Source organism: Tinamus guttatus, unplaced genomic scaffold, assembly GCF_059628265.1.
Source record: "Tinamus guttatus ecotype Peru unplaced genomic scaffold, ASM5962826v1 Tinamus_guttatus_pri_ptg000242l, whole genome shotgun sequence".
In the NCBI taxonomy this organism is placed as follows: domain Eukaryota; kingdom Metazoa; phylum Chordata; class Aves; order Tinamiformes; family Tinamidae; genus Tinamus; species Tinamus guttatus.
Window position 1 is genome coordinate 5,031,251 of NW_028288776.1, and position 14,021 is coordinate 5,045,271.

At 37.7% G+C, this 14,021-nt stretch overlaps 1 protein-coding gene across 2 annotated transcripts in view; it reads right to left on the reverse strand.

Moving 5' to 3' along the window:
- Window positions 1-6,621: 6,621 nt before the first annotated feature.
- Window positions 6,622-14,021, reverse strand: part of ST6GALNAC3 (ST6 N-acetylgalactosaminide alpha-2,6-sialyltransferase 3) — a 102,653-nt gene continuing 95,253 nt past the window's right edge. For both annotated transcript variants that reach the window (XM_010221239.2, XM_088526093.1), the window contains 2 exons: window positions 8,861-8,968; window positions 6,622-7,244 (listed from right to left, as the gene is read on the reverse strand). In XM_010221239.2, the coding sequence (XP_010219541.2) occupies window positions 7,058-7,244; window positions 8,861-8,968 (295 nt within the window). In that variant the 3' untranslated portion in view covers window positions 6,622-7,057. The remainder of the gene's footprint in view (window positions 7,245-8,860; window positions 8,969-14,021) is intronic.

A 14,021-nucleotide genomic window follows, 5' to 3' on the forward strand; every position in this document is an offset into this window, starting at 1 on the left:
TTATAGTGGTTCACTTGGAGTGCATTTGCACAGGAGTTTAGAGCAGACTACAGGATGGGTACAGGGTGGATATCACATTCTTAGCACCAACAGTTTCAGGCTACAGATCAGATCTAGTTATGCTCTTTTGTCACAAATGTAGACCTTAGCTTTGAAAACATACGGAACAAACATGAATCAACAAGTATTACACAAGCTTTATATTTACCTTGTAAAAGAGATTAACGTTCTTAGTTCCAGCATGCCACCATCTTTAAAAAGAGTGTCTACTTTTCCCATACTTTTGCTGTCTGCAAACATATGCATGTGTCTATGTGTGAGGACAGGATAGAGGAACAGCCAAGAGCAGTGAGCACACAGATTTTTTTTCTCCAGATATCCACAGAAATATTATTTCCAGAAGCAAAACCATGAAAAAATAACTGACACCTTAGCTGCCCTGGTACATGTGGAATTCCATTTAAAAAGAAGAAATTCCTAAGGATGCTAAAAATTGGTGTGCTGTTCTGGCTATATCTTGACGTTATTCCCAAGGTTACAACCAGATATGAGCCTCCCATAGAAAAGAACACAGAAATGTAATTGTAAACTCTGGAGTAGTTTCACAAAGGCAAGTTTAACTATTTCAGATATTCAAGCGAAAAATGATAAGTTTAGTAAATATTTTCATGACTGGTTTCTGGAGTTTATATCCTGCTGACTGCTAATGGCACTCACAGAAGTTCAGCAAAGCACTCTTCAACATTACATGATATGAGAGAGAAAAACAGGACCACTATTTCCTCTGCTTAAACTAAGTCTACACACAACTTCCATTTTTTATTACAGTGTGAGGATAAAATATATAACATGCTATCATGCATAATACATGGTAAGAACATGCATTGGTTCAAGTTTACAGTCTCTTTACGGCCAGTAAATCAGAACAGCAGTGGCTAATGCTGAGAGCTGCAAGTCTGGAAGAGGTCACAGAAACAGCAGCAAGTCATAAGAAAAAAAAGAAGAACAAAAAGGGATGCAAAACCAGCTGTTTAAGACACCCATAAATGGTGACTCTTTGAGTCTTACAAACAATAGCAAAATCCAGTGTCATCTTTCCCATTCCATTCAAAGAATCTGGGCTCAGCACCCGAGTGAGACAGTGCCCCAGGAAAGGTCAGGATGGGACAGACATCACGCAGACCAAGTCAGACAGAGCACATGCCTCACTAGTGGGGACATTCAGACCCTTTCTGAAGATTTTGTTTGGGAGGCTCCAATCCAGAACATAAGAGTTCTGTGGATTATACAATAAAAGTTCACAGAAAACTTGCTTCTCCCTGCGTCATCACTGCATAGCCAGGAAAAAAAGTACACACATCACTGCAATAGCCAGGAAAAAAATGTATGAATCCGGTGGCTGGCTATTTATTCATCATCTCATTCTTCACTCCCCCATAGATAAGTCACATATCTCTGCATCTTCCCAGGAAACAAGGAACAAAATGAGATGCATCTGCTGAAAATGAAACAGTTTCTGTTCAAAAGAACTAACTATGCCAAGTCTGGAAAAAAAAAAAAGGCCTTTTTTTTTTTTTTTTTAGTAAATACATGACAGTTGTACACTATACAAAGCAATGCCACAGACAGCTCCTGTATGGTCCTTTGGCATGGAAACTGAGTTTCACTCTTGTGGGTACCCTAAGGTTCAACAGCATCAAGCCCAGACTTGTTTTACCACCATTAAAGGCATATGTTATTTCTGAGATACAGAAAAAAAAAAAAAAGGCATAGAAATACAAGCATCAATATGTAAAGCACTTCTGATTTTTTACTTGCTAAGGGTACCAGCCAGTTAGTTATAACTAATGAGTGATTATTTATTTATTTGACCTACCTGGACATGTCATGTGCTTAGGAGCACCTGTGCCTGCTACCCTTGCACAAGGTCCTGCTCCTGTCCATCCCTCTAGCAGGTGACTGAGCACTGGATGTGTCACCCCCGCTGAGAGCCCGATGGGATCCCATTTACATTATTATTAACTATACAACATGCTACACATATGTGGTGCTTCTCATACCAAACACTGCTTACCTTAATACAAGGAGTGCAAAGGTAATGAAAGGGAAGGTGCTGTACTCATGACCTGAACTTACCAAAGTGATTTTTTCAGGGAGTCCCAGACCAGCAAGCATTCAAAAGATCAGTCAGGCAATATCACATTGCCTTTATCCCTGGAAGTGGCTATGTAAAAATCTTTGACAACACAGAATTTGCCTCTGCCTTTTTCTGTTATAGGCTTTTTTTTTTTTCCTCCATTGGCGGCAATTTCCACTGGAAAGAGTAAAGCAATAGTTTTACATAGGAACTAATAGCATTTGAAGAAAAAGTATTTTGGAAAAGTATTTTGACTGCACCTTCCTAACACATTTTAGGAGCATTTTTTAAGATGTTGCAACAACACCTACTCCTCAGCAGAGCTCTTGCTCAATCTTTCCCATTTATTGATGTACCTGATATGTTCAGATGGCAGGTAAAGCCTCCCAGATGGGATCGGAATTTCCTTAGATACACAGAACAGGATACATAGAATCTTTTCTCCTTTCTGTTAGAAGCCTTTGTAATTACTCAGTAATTAGCTGTGAATTACTAATTAACTAATCAAAAAGTCAGATTTCTTTCTAGAACAGGTTCTACTATTTTTAAATCTTTTTTCTTTGGGGGAGGGGAAATGAGAAATAAATGTAATATATATTAAATTTACTTTTTTTTTTTTGCTGATAAAGAAAATATCCAGTGACTACTTGGCTGATTCATAGCAAAAAATATATATATATATATATATATTTGTGAGTATTCCTCTGTTAGCAGCAATGTGAAGACTTATTTTGAAATCCTCAGGTAAACTCCCTGCTTGTTTTATACACGAGTAGTTGATTAAAATAGGGCTGCTTGAATGAATAAGCAATTAGGATCTGATTACATTCAGGTAAACTGTAGTAGGCTTCCTCTTAAAGAATTAATAACTGTTTCTCAGCTGATGTCTTAACTGCTCTCAGAAGGTGATCATCAAGGTCTCTAACCCCACAGCCACACTCTGCAATTCTTTCCTCAGTACTGCAGGTCTGATTTTTAGCAGATTCCAAAAACTCATTTTTTTATAGAATAATCTCTAACAGTGGTCACAGTTCCTTACTCATATAATAATGATCATGCAAATATGTTTTAGTTTATGCTAAAGACAGGCTCGTTTAAATCAGGAAACTAACGTTCACTTACTCCGGTGTGACTGAAGCCTGCTGCAACGTTTCTAAATGCGGCTCTGCTCTCACCACAGACCCAAGCTCTTCTCAAGGCAAGAGGCGACACTTTCATGTTTGCTCTGTGACAACAGCACTCTAATGACGGTCGCGATTCTGCTGTACATTTAGCTGCCCTAAGAGCTGTATTTTTCTTAGCTAGCCGTTACTGGAGTATGGTCCTATACAGCGTGCATGCATTGCACAAACAACTGCAGGAGCTTCTGCTCATTTTTGTGTTAGAAAAATGGTTTCTTGTTCATTTTAAATCATTACGAGGTGGGGGAAGGAATTCTGAGGGAAGAAATGTTTAGCAGACAGAGGCTACTTTAATACATGGTATGGGCAAGTGTTTCCTACTATGCAGGGCTGGATGCTCATCCCAGCTCTCAGCTGCTTCCCAATTCTATTATGGAGCAAGACAAAAGTGCATGCAAGGTCGCCCCATAAGACAGCTTTCACATAGGGGAAATTAGGGCATGCACACTGCACAGGAGCTTCAATTCAACCTATAGCCCGTCTGAATGGCAAACCAAACCCAGACCATGAAGCAGCACACACTAACTGTGTAAATGAAGTTTTGTCTTCCGTAACTCATACATTTGGATCCTGTAGAGCACAAAAACACTCGCCTAACTTCAAAGGGATGTAAAGGCACATCAGTATGTGAACAGAAAGAACTGAACTGCACAGTTAAATTATTTAGTAAGCAAGGGCTTTAGTACTTAGTATAAAAGAACACACACATATTGCCAATAAGGAAACGTATTCTTCTACAGTAATACTAGATAGAACACTCAAGTCAAAATTGGTTAAAGACAGAACAGTAACATCTTACAACAGAATGTGGACTACATTGCAAATTTAGGCCTATGCCTTGTAAAATACAATCTGACTCACGGGGACTTGTATGTTCTCCCTCATTTCTCTTTTAGAATTATGTTTTAGTTTAATCAGTATTATGCTTTTAGAGATTTGCGTTTATGCATGCTTTATTTTAAGAATGAAACATATTTTACAACCGATTTATCATCATTTGACAAGTCTTAACTATTGTAAAAATTTTATCAGACCTAAAAACTGCCTTGCATGTGAACACAACTCTTGCTTACCGGGGAAAAGTACTATTCACATAAGTCTGTCCAGCCCAACTGCACTTTCATAGTAGCTTTCTTTTACCCCAAAGACTTTCTAAATACAAGTCAACTCGACTGATGTTCTCCCTTTCGGCTTCTCTTCCCACAAGGGAGCTATAGATTTTCCAGGGCTGCCCTGTACAATGTGTGTGGAACAATCTTCCTAGCCCTGTGTGCCTAGCATTCTTCAAATCCTCCATTACAATTCTTTTATTAGCTTTCCATCTATCCAGCCATCCATCTGAACTGAAAAGATGCATATGGATATAGCAATAAATCTAGCTCACTGTCTCTTGCTACTACAGCCCTTCATCCATCCATGCTCCTTCCCCCATCTAGATTTCATCTTGTGCTATATTAGCCTATAACTGTTTTTAAACTCCAGGGACAAGAAGCAGCCATCAAAAAAAAAAAAACACCCCAAAAACCTATTGGTATATAATAGCAGTGCCTGTAGGTTTCAGTGTCTGGATACTTCTTTTGCAAGGCAGTATACTATCAGCCTCAAAACCTTACAAGAAAGTCAGTCAAGACAGTGAACAGCAAAATGTTACTGTTCTCCTTTTTCAAACAGGAAGGTGAAGGTTCAAGTCACACAAGAAATTTATAATATATACACAGAGAGAGATAGACAGATATTTGTCTGGGATCATAAGCATGGCTTCTTCACGAACACTTACAGCACTAGAGTAAGCAGTGAAAGCTTAAGCTGTATTAAAAATAAAGCAGAAAGATGCATTTGCAGTAGAAAATAAAATGGATAAAATGGACAAGAGATGATACCCTGGCATCCCTACTAACAGGAACAAGAAACCAGTGAGCAAGAGAAAGAACACAGGGGTGGGAATTTTCTCTCTGTCCTTAAAGGGTTGAAGTCAATGATGACAGAATATATATGCCATGAACGTATAAAATATAAATCTATATGTACAAATATACAATAGGAAGTATTCCGTATACAAATACTTACACGTAAAAATAGCTTTTTCCTTTCTCCTCTTCATGATTTACAAAAGCATACAAAGTTTCCTGTTGGTTAATGTTTAAGTAGTGTGAGTAAACCCTGTGTGTCTTGTTCCACACATACTTCTTTCAAATTTTCACAGTATTGGCTACTACAGTGTTGAATCCGATATTCCAGGTGTTAAAATATTCTTGGGACACATTCTAAACTTAAAGCATCTTAAGCAGTAATTTAAACACAGTTTAAATAAACCTCGCATGTTTAGTTGATTTATGGACCTATTATAGATGAGTCTGCTGCAGTTGAAAATCTTTGATGAGAGGAAACTTGGAACCACATTTTTCAACTACAGACAAACATACTTTAAAATTCTTGACCTTGCCTCTCGAGGTGCAGATGAGGCTGTGAGGTGGCGAGTTCTTTCAACTCCATCTGAAGCAGTGCAATCTGAGAGAACTCAGTATTACAGATTATCCTCAGTAGGAAAGAGGTCACACAGAACAATCTGCCAACAGATTCGGACATGCCATCACTTTCTTCAAATACCCAACAGACAAGAACATATGACAAGTACCATTTTGCATTAAGAATAAATGCTGTGTAGCATTCTTTTCATCAACAAAGTGCTTTATGGACTTAAATTAATCCTCACATCTCCTTTGTGAGGTAGGTAGATACTATCCCTGTTTTTAAAGATGGAGAAACTGGGAGAGGTAAAATAAGTTATGATGGCTGCAAGGGAAATACTGTCAAAACTTTTAGAGTTTTAGAGTTTGGTTTTTGGAGCTCTAAGCAACTCAAAGTCATGACTGCAGTGAGTGAGATGTTCACGAGACAGCTTTACACTAACTTGGGCACAGGTAGTAGTTCAGTTGTAATAACCAAAGGTTTAATTTGGGCTGCAAAACATTGCTGGTGCTAAGTACCATGCTGCTGCAGCTTCACTGAGGCACAACAGCCTGAAAAAGCACAAAACGCATCATCCACTGCAGTGCAGCCTGACCAGCCTGAAAGGAAGCTGCATTTTATAAACTTTGAATTACTCAAGAGCCTTGACCAAAACATAACTTTTCATATCCATCAGTTGTGTGCAATTCAGGAATCATGTTCAGCCCATTTGGAACTCTATCCTATACATACATGCTCACAGGAGGTATCCATGTCTTTAGGTGGTTCTCCGAACGTACTCACTCATATGTGCTCAAGACAAGTAGACCTAAGAGGTCTGTATATTTTCTCATATTTCCTTTGTGGAAATTTGCTGCTAATACTGCAAATCTAAGTAGTACTGCAGTACTATCAGTACTGCAAATGCTAATTTTAATTAACTAAGTCAACGGACAAATTTTAAAGGACTGCCTTGTTCTCTGTGTGTGCATGTGCACCTGTATATACTGGAAATTGCAGCTGTCTAACTGCTCTGGTTTTGCTGTAGTATCCAGTTACAATATAAAGTGCATTATGTAGAGTAAAACCCTAAGAAACAACAAGCAACTTGTCTTGCTTCCACAGATAGATTAATTTTGCTTAACAGCTGAACCATCACCCTCTTTGTCTTCTAGATTTTAGTTTAGCATTACCTAGGCTGAGAAAGTCCAGTCAGATGTAAGCAAAATTATTGTAAACCGAGACATTTTTGTAATATTATGCTATTAAAGGGGAGTTAAGAAAACTAGCATCAAGACACTGTCCAGTTGGGGTGCGTAAATATTATTGTGTGCTTCTTGGCCCATTTAGCAAATACTTTCTTTTCTGTGATGAATCTATGGCCTCCATATGGAGCATTTTCATGCAGAAAGTACTCCTCACACTCATCTCTTCCTGGCTCATAATAATGGTAGGGAACTTTTCGAAAGCCTTCAGACCTAGGGGGAAAAAAAAAAAAGTTACACTTACGTATTATTTCTAAGAAAAAGGTTAACATACACTGCATTTGATTTCACTGAAATTCTTTTCATGTGTTGGCACCTGAGCTCCTTTGCCAAACTGCAAAATGGCTTTCATTACAGCAAGATTTGTATGCATTTTTTCTACAGAAAATGCAGCTAAGTGTGCCTCTTGACATCCACTGATCTCATCCTTCAGCAAGAAGCTGAGGGCAGGCTCTTAGATATACTGCACACCTATAGGTACATTTTGTGTAACCTGGGGCAACCCTTAGTCCATAACGCTCCATCTCTATGCAGTGTCTTCTCATTGGATAGTCTTAACTCTTGAAACTGGTTCTTGGGCTGGCTGAATAGGGCAGTTTGAATAATATACATTATGAAGAGGTTATGCAGTCAGAATTGCAGCTTTAAGCAGCCCATCCTTTTCCGCTGTCAACAGACTGAAGTGTGATCATGCCACTAACTGATTTTACATCAGGGCTGTGTAATGGCAGCTCTGCTGAACTCTGCGAGGACAACATCAGCCCTGTCACCCCTCGTCTCAGGGTGCCTACTGTGTTTTTGTAAACAAAGAACAACATATGTTCATTCCATCTGGATGATTCACCCATTCTGTGGGATCTGCAAGTTCTAAAAAGTCAGTCTCTAATGTTAAAATGCCCTAATTAAACAGCTGTGCTTAAAAATCTGACTCGGTTCCTTTCTTGGTGGTACACAAGGAACAAATCCCATACTGGGATGACACAGAATATGGGGCAGGGGTTCTGTAAGATTTACTCTGGGAGCTGAGGAATCCTCTCAAGGGTTACATGAAAGGCCTGAACCAGTCTGGGTACAGAAAAACGGACTTGCAGGGCTATTGCATATTGTTTATGGCATTCCCTGCTTTGGTGACTGAGGAATATGCTCATTTTATAGCTTGCTTCTTTATACTGTAGATTAAAGTTTTTAACTTGGTCTTTTTAAAATTGTGTTTAGAGTTATACTTCTGACAATAGGATTAATCCAGTGTCACTGTAAGGTCACTAACAGTATTTGGTTGGAATTTATGTCAGTTTACTCTGATAAAGCTTGCAAGTCTTGTTTTATTATCTAATTAGAAATCCCCTACTACTCAAAACAAGCCATATATAACCCAGAAAGTTCAGGTAGGTTGCTCAATGGTGGTGAAATGTAATTTCAGGTAACTATCCCGAGCTAATCACTTTCTTTCACTTCCAAGTGTACTTGGCATTCAGAGAACTAATACATTAGTATTTCCTCTATAGATTTGTTTTAGCTGTAAAAGTAAGTACATTTTGCCAAAAGAGTATGAAAGTATTCATCTCTAGCCAACTCAGAAACTGCAAAAGATCTTTGATTAAAAATAGTTCCCTATAACATCTCGTAGATTTGGTAAATGCTTTTATTTTATCAAGAGCCAATGCTGTATCAGGGCTAAATATGCTGACAACAGAGTGTCGCATTAGCTCAAAACATTGGGAACTGGCTGCCTGAACCATTTCTTGGATTTATGATATTAAAATCAATTGTGAAATTTTGACAAGACATCAGAATTGCAGAGGCATGAAAATAATTTCCTGTGATCTTACTTGCAGTAGGTGTCATTTATCATCCCATAGACGTGAATTCCATAGCAGGCATCCATAGCCAAAATTAAGGTAAACCAGCCCGTACTGAGATATGAACCTGATTGGACTCTGTAAAATATAACATACACAAAACAAATTGCAATGAGAAATTACCAACACTTTATCAAAGATATATAATCTATTACCTGGGACAAAAGACATTAGGCAGCTTGACAATCTGTCAAAACCGTACAATTACTTTGAATTATTTATAGATAGGCTCTCATTCTTGCCAGCTTGGGACCTCAAGCAATTGTCCACAGAAAATATAACATGTGAAATATCTGAAGTCCAACAATACATGTCCCTTAATACAGAAAATTATTTGTACACATAAAAAATAGACATTAGTAGAGTGTGTAAAATGAGCAATTCAGAAACTTATCAAGAAATCAAACTAATCAGAAATTAAACTTTAAGCAGCATATGAGCTGTGTGCATGTCACCATACCCTCTCACAAGCAAAAACTGAATTTTCAGTGCATTTTCTAATTGAATTTTTTTTTTTTTTTAGGGAAAATACGGTTTGTCACAACTACCTCATTCTCCAGAGCGTTTTTCTATATAAAATAATACTAAAAAGAATCTGAGTTACATCTTCTCTTCCTTGTCCATGTCCATGAGCTTCCTTCAGGCATTAGAGGATGTGGACTTCTATAGCTACCTTTCCTGGAAAGTTTTTACCCTGGGGAAACTCCTAAGTACCACTGATCTGCCTTTGCAGATTAAAGGATCATTCTGGAAGCTAGAAATGGAGTGCTAACTTAGTGCTGAAGAATGACTCTTTGGAACAAAAGGCAAAGTGGACACCAATTGTAATTGTCCCTCTTTAGCTGACACCTTCTTAGATGTGAAAAGGTATATCTCTTCTTCTTTAAGATTTCCATTTCCTCAAAGAGTATTTTGCCTGCTATCTAGCAAAGAGAATTCCCAATCCAACTGATGATATTTCAGAGAAACATTCTGCCATGTTAAAAAGCTGAATTGCTTCTAGCTTGCTTTTTGCTCTTGCAGCAGCAGAAGCCTTGAGCCTGTAAAGCTAACCATTTAGAATCATAATAACCAGTTATAAGAACACTGTGAAGATCAGGACCCTTCCAATAATGGAGCTTTATTGGAGAGCACTATATTGACAGTAGCATCTGAAATTTGCTATACTCAGGAGTAAAAAGGAATTTTAAAAAAAGAATTAATCAATATTTCATGTCTTGTTTTAACACCATTGAACCTTAGTCCTCTCATCTATATACTACACTGGCAGGATAAATAAAAACAGCAGAGTGAGTTCCCAGATACTTTCCCTGGGAGAAGAAAAACGTGACAGAATACAGATTATACACTTTAAAACAAAACACCAATATTCCTCCCATTTTTTTCTTCTGAAGATATATAGGAATATGAAAGAATACAGTTATACAGTGGGGATACTGGATGATTTGGTAACACCTTGGAATTCAATCTGACATTGTAAACATACTTTCGACATTCTAATGAAAGCAATATTAGAAGTACAAAAACAATTTTAGCTGTTCCTAAAAAGTCATAAATCTCTGAACACCTTTTAAAATATCATCCCATAAAACTACAGTGCAGGGCAATATCTTCACTCGTGCTATTATGCTAAAACTGTGCACTCAATTTCTTTCTCTATAGGAGAGTTTTACATGCTTTTGGCAAGGGATTTCTGAGACTCATTTGGAAGAATTCCTCCTGTTACGCCAATCATATTCAAATTCCAAATTGCATGCACTAAAATAATCTGCCATTTACGTGTAGCATAAGCCTATGCTTTTGTACAAATAGGAGGAAAGGAGAACATTAATTCTAAAATAGGGACAATACGAGTATAAGCATGCTTTGTGAAAACACTGAAGGTAGATCTATTGAGATATATGCATAGACAGCAAATCCAAAATTGTTCCCTATGGCTCAGAGTGATGTTTTCTTATGCCTCAAAATTAATGGGATACCAGATCTAGTCAGGAAATTGTCTCAACAACTCAAGAGAAAATAATGCAGTATTTTTCAAAAAACATATTTAAAAAGGACATGGCTTTGCTTTCAAGTCATGAGCTACAGCTGGCTTCAGCAATAAAAAGGAAAGGTTCACCAGAAGTTACTTTGTTCATCACGAAAATGAAAGCTTATTTTGTGTACTACTTCCTCTGTTATATGGGTTCTTAAAGAAATGTGAACTACTGGAATATAATTCATTCTGCTAAGCATCATTCAGAATTTCAGAAAAGTGCATGGGTATATACTTGCCATTAAACACATGAATAGATCAATGGAATCAATTTAATTATGTGCTTGAAACAAAGTATATGCTTGCTTATTTTGCAAGCTTCTTCACAGAGAAGTGAAGTTTTATATGCTTATAATGTCATTATTTCATCTCAGAATATTAAAAATAAGATCAAAGATTAAAAGTTATTTGAATTTTCAAGTTTCAAAACATTGAATTTGCATTTTAGTGCTTCTTTCTATAAACCCCAGTAGAAAAAAATGACTACACTTCCTCACAATGCCTTAAAGAGGAGATTTCCCTCCCTATTTTAGAAGTAAATGGTAAAAAACATGTCTAGAATTGCTGTAATTGCAATGCGTGATATAGAATACCTTACATTCATTCTGATTATTTAAAAATAAAACCTATTAGTCTGGGTTCTTTTGCCTTAACTTTCCATTATTCCACGAAAGCCATGTGAAATTGATAAAAGTAGATGAAATAGAGAATGCTCCCTATGAAAGTTTTGGAGATCAAAATTCATCTTCTTCGACATCTCTAACTATGCTGTGATGTAGGCTGAACAAAGGAAAAATTGATTCCTTCTCTCATGAAGGGAAAAGAGGTGCATCCTTTTTTTTTTTTTTTTAAATGATCAAAGGCAGGTGAGTTCACATTGGGTAAATGTTTTGTTGCCACTTGAGTTCTGATTTTAATATAAAATTTCAGGAAGCTATTTTCTTCATTCATTCATTCCATGATTTTTTATATGCACAATCAATTCTGGTTTTATGGTTCAGTGTACCGTAATTTCCAGTAGGGACTTCAGTAGTAAAATTAAAAAAAAAAAAAAAAAAAAAAAAGGTTGCTATGCAAACAACTGCAGCTTGACTGATCCCTTGCTTAATAAATAAATAAATATAAATAAGGGTATTGGTCTAACCAAACTGCAAGTTCTGTGATCCACGGGGACTTCATAACATCAGAGGTCCCTCCAATGTGCTAAAAGACTTGTAAAAACACTAGGAAATGAACAGAATGATTTTAAAGAACTACATCAATGTTAGCTTGGTACTTGTCCTTGGTACTTTTGGCTTTGCACCTGTAGTGCACCAAGATCCCTCCACCTTTGGGGAGATGTCAATGTATTCAAGTTTTGCATGGTTCTGTGCCACTCATCCCGTATCAACCTCATCTCTGACCCTCATGAATGTATCTGTTAGCACAAATTGGTGATCCAGCAATTCCAAAACCAGTCAGATTAGCTCTACCATTCTACTTATATTGACTGAGATTTCTTTTTTTCTCTAAAGGAACATCTCTAAATTTAGCTGCTGAACAGCTCTTTTTGCTTTCCAAGTTAAACACCTATGTTCGGCAAGTCACAGGTTTGGGTTATACCTTCCTCTCCACATCAAAGGTAGATTTATAAATGAGAGACTAGTGCAAGTTGACAAAAATGCCCCCATCTCTGAGGAAAAGACAAAGCCTGTGCACTCCCTTTGCACCTCTCCTTTCAGGAGGATATTTACTTCTCATGCCAGAAATCTGTTTTCCAGGGAGGAAAAAAAGGAAGTATATCTGGTACAAGAGAGAGATAAGATGCAAAATGCTGAAGAACTAGGCTAGATTTAATTCTGTTTTCTGCAAAACCCAGTACTTTGTTGCTAATAATTTCATTATATTCTTTCTGCAGAAAAAAAGCGTAAGAAGAGCCATGAATAAGACACAAGCACAGAGAATCGATTTCATCTGGTAAAAATCTTTGCTATTTCTGCACTATAGAGATACCCTAAAGGCAGTTGTTTATCATAATCATTCCCTCTCTGGTGCGTGTGTACATGCACGCGTGTGCCTGTCTTGCATTCCACAGCGATACAGGACAGCCAGCAGTGAACACCCATGCCCCTCTAGCAGCCAGCAGCCTGTTTCACACATTCAAAGCCCCACACGGTGCTTCAGGTCATTCAGAAAAGTTAATTGTTTATGTGAGGACAGGTGTTATTATGCAGCATACATGGTTTTATGCAAAGCTTAAACAAGTGGAAGGCACCGGGAGCAGCGCAGAGCACGTTCTTGATGCCGACAGTGACTGTGTTCGACAAGATGCACCTGGGAGAGGACATGAGGCACTCCTGCCACCCCACTCATGCACTGAGTTTGCGTTCGGCAGATCATCCTTTCAGTGAACCCTGAAAATAAATTGCACACGTGCAATTGATCTCCAGGAAATACAGGTTTTCTGTCTAAATTAGTGTTGCACTGATAGATCACAGAGGAGGAGAGTCCTCTTCCATTGCGCTTGGCACAAACTCACAGTAAAAGGCTACTCCTGGGCCAAGAACTAGCCCATGAGAATCTCTCCTCCCACTCTAATTTAAAAAGAGATGCAAAAATTATAAAAGTCCAATGTCAAAGCAGCCTTGAAGAAAGGAAAGGACGCTGCCAGATGATCACAGAAGGGAATACAAAAATGATGGCTTTGTATTTGACTGCATCTTCTTAAAGAAATTCAGCTATCTGACTTACTATTTACAATTTTTGGCAAGAAATGTAAAAATGGTGTTAGGAATATAGAAGAATGTGTCAGTGCAATTACTGAAATCAATACTATATCTGCTTCGGTATGTAATTTAGGCATATAATTCCAATCCTCATGTTAAGCATAGTTTTTATATTTCCTTCCTCTTTCTCTGCTCTATTCAATAAAGGCACAGAAACCTGGAACAAAGGCGGGGAGAGAGGGAAAAACAGCTTAAAGAAATTGACTTCTGCTACCAAAGCTTCTGTCGTTCCCTTATTTCTGATTCCTTGACCTGACTTTGATGCATCTCAGCTCAGTTGTAAACCCAAGCAACAAGAGAAAGGAGTTATTTGATCTGGGCAGTGGTGGAT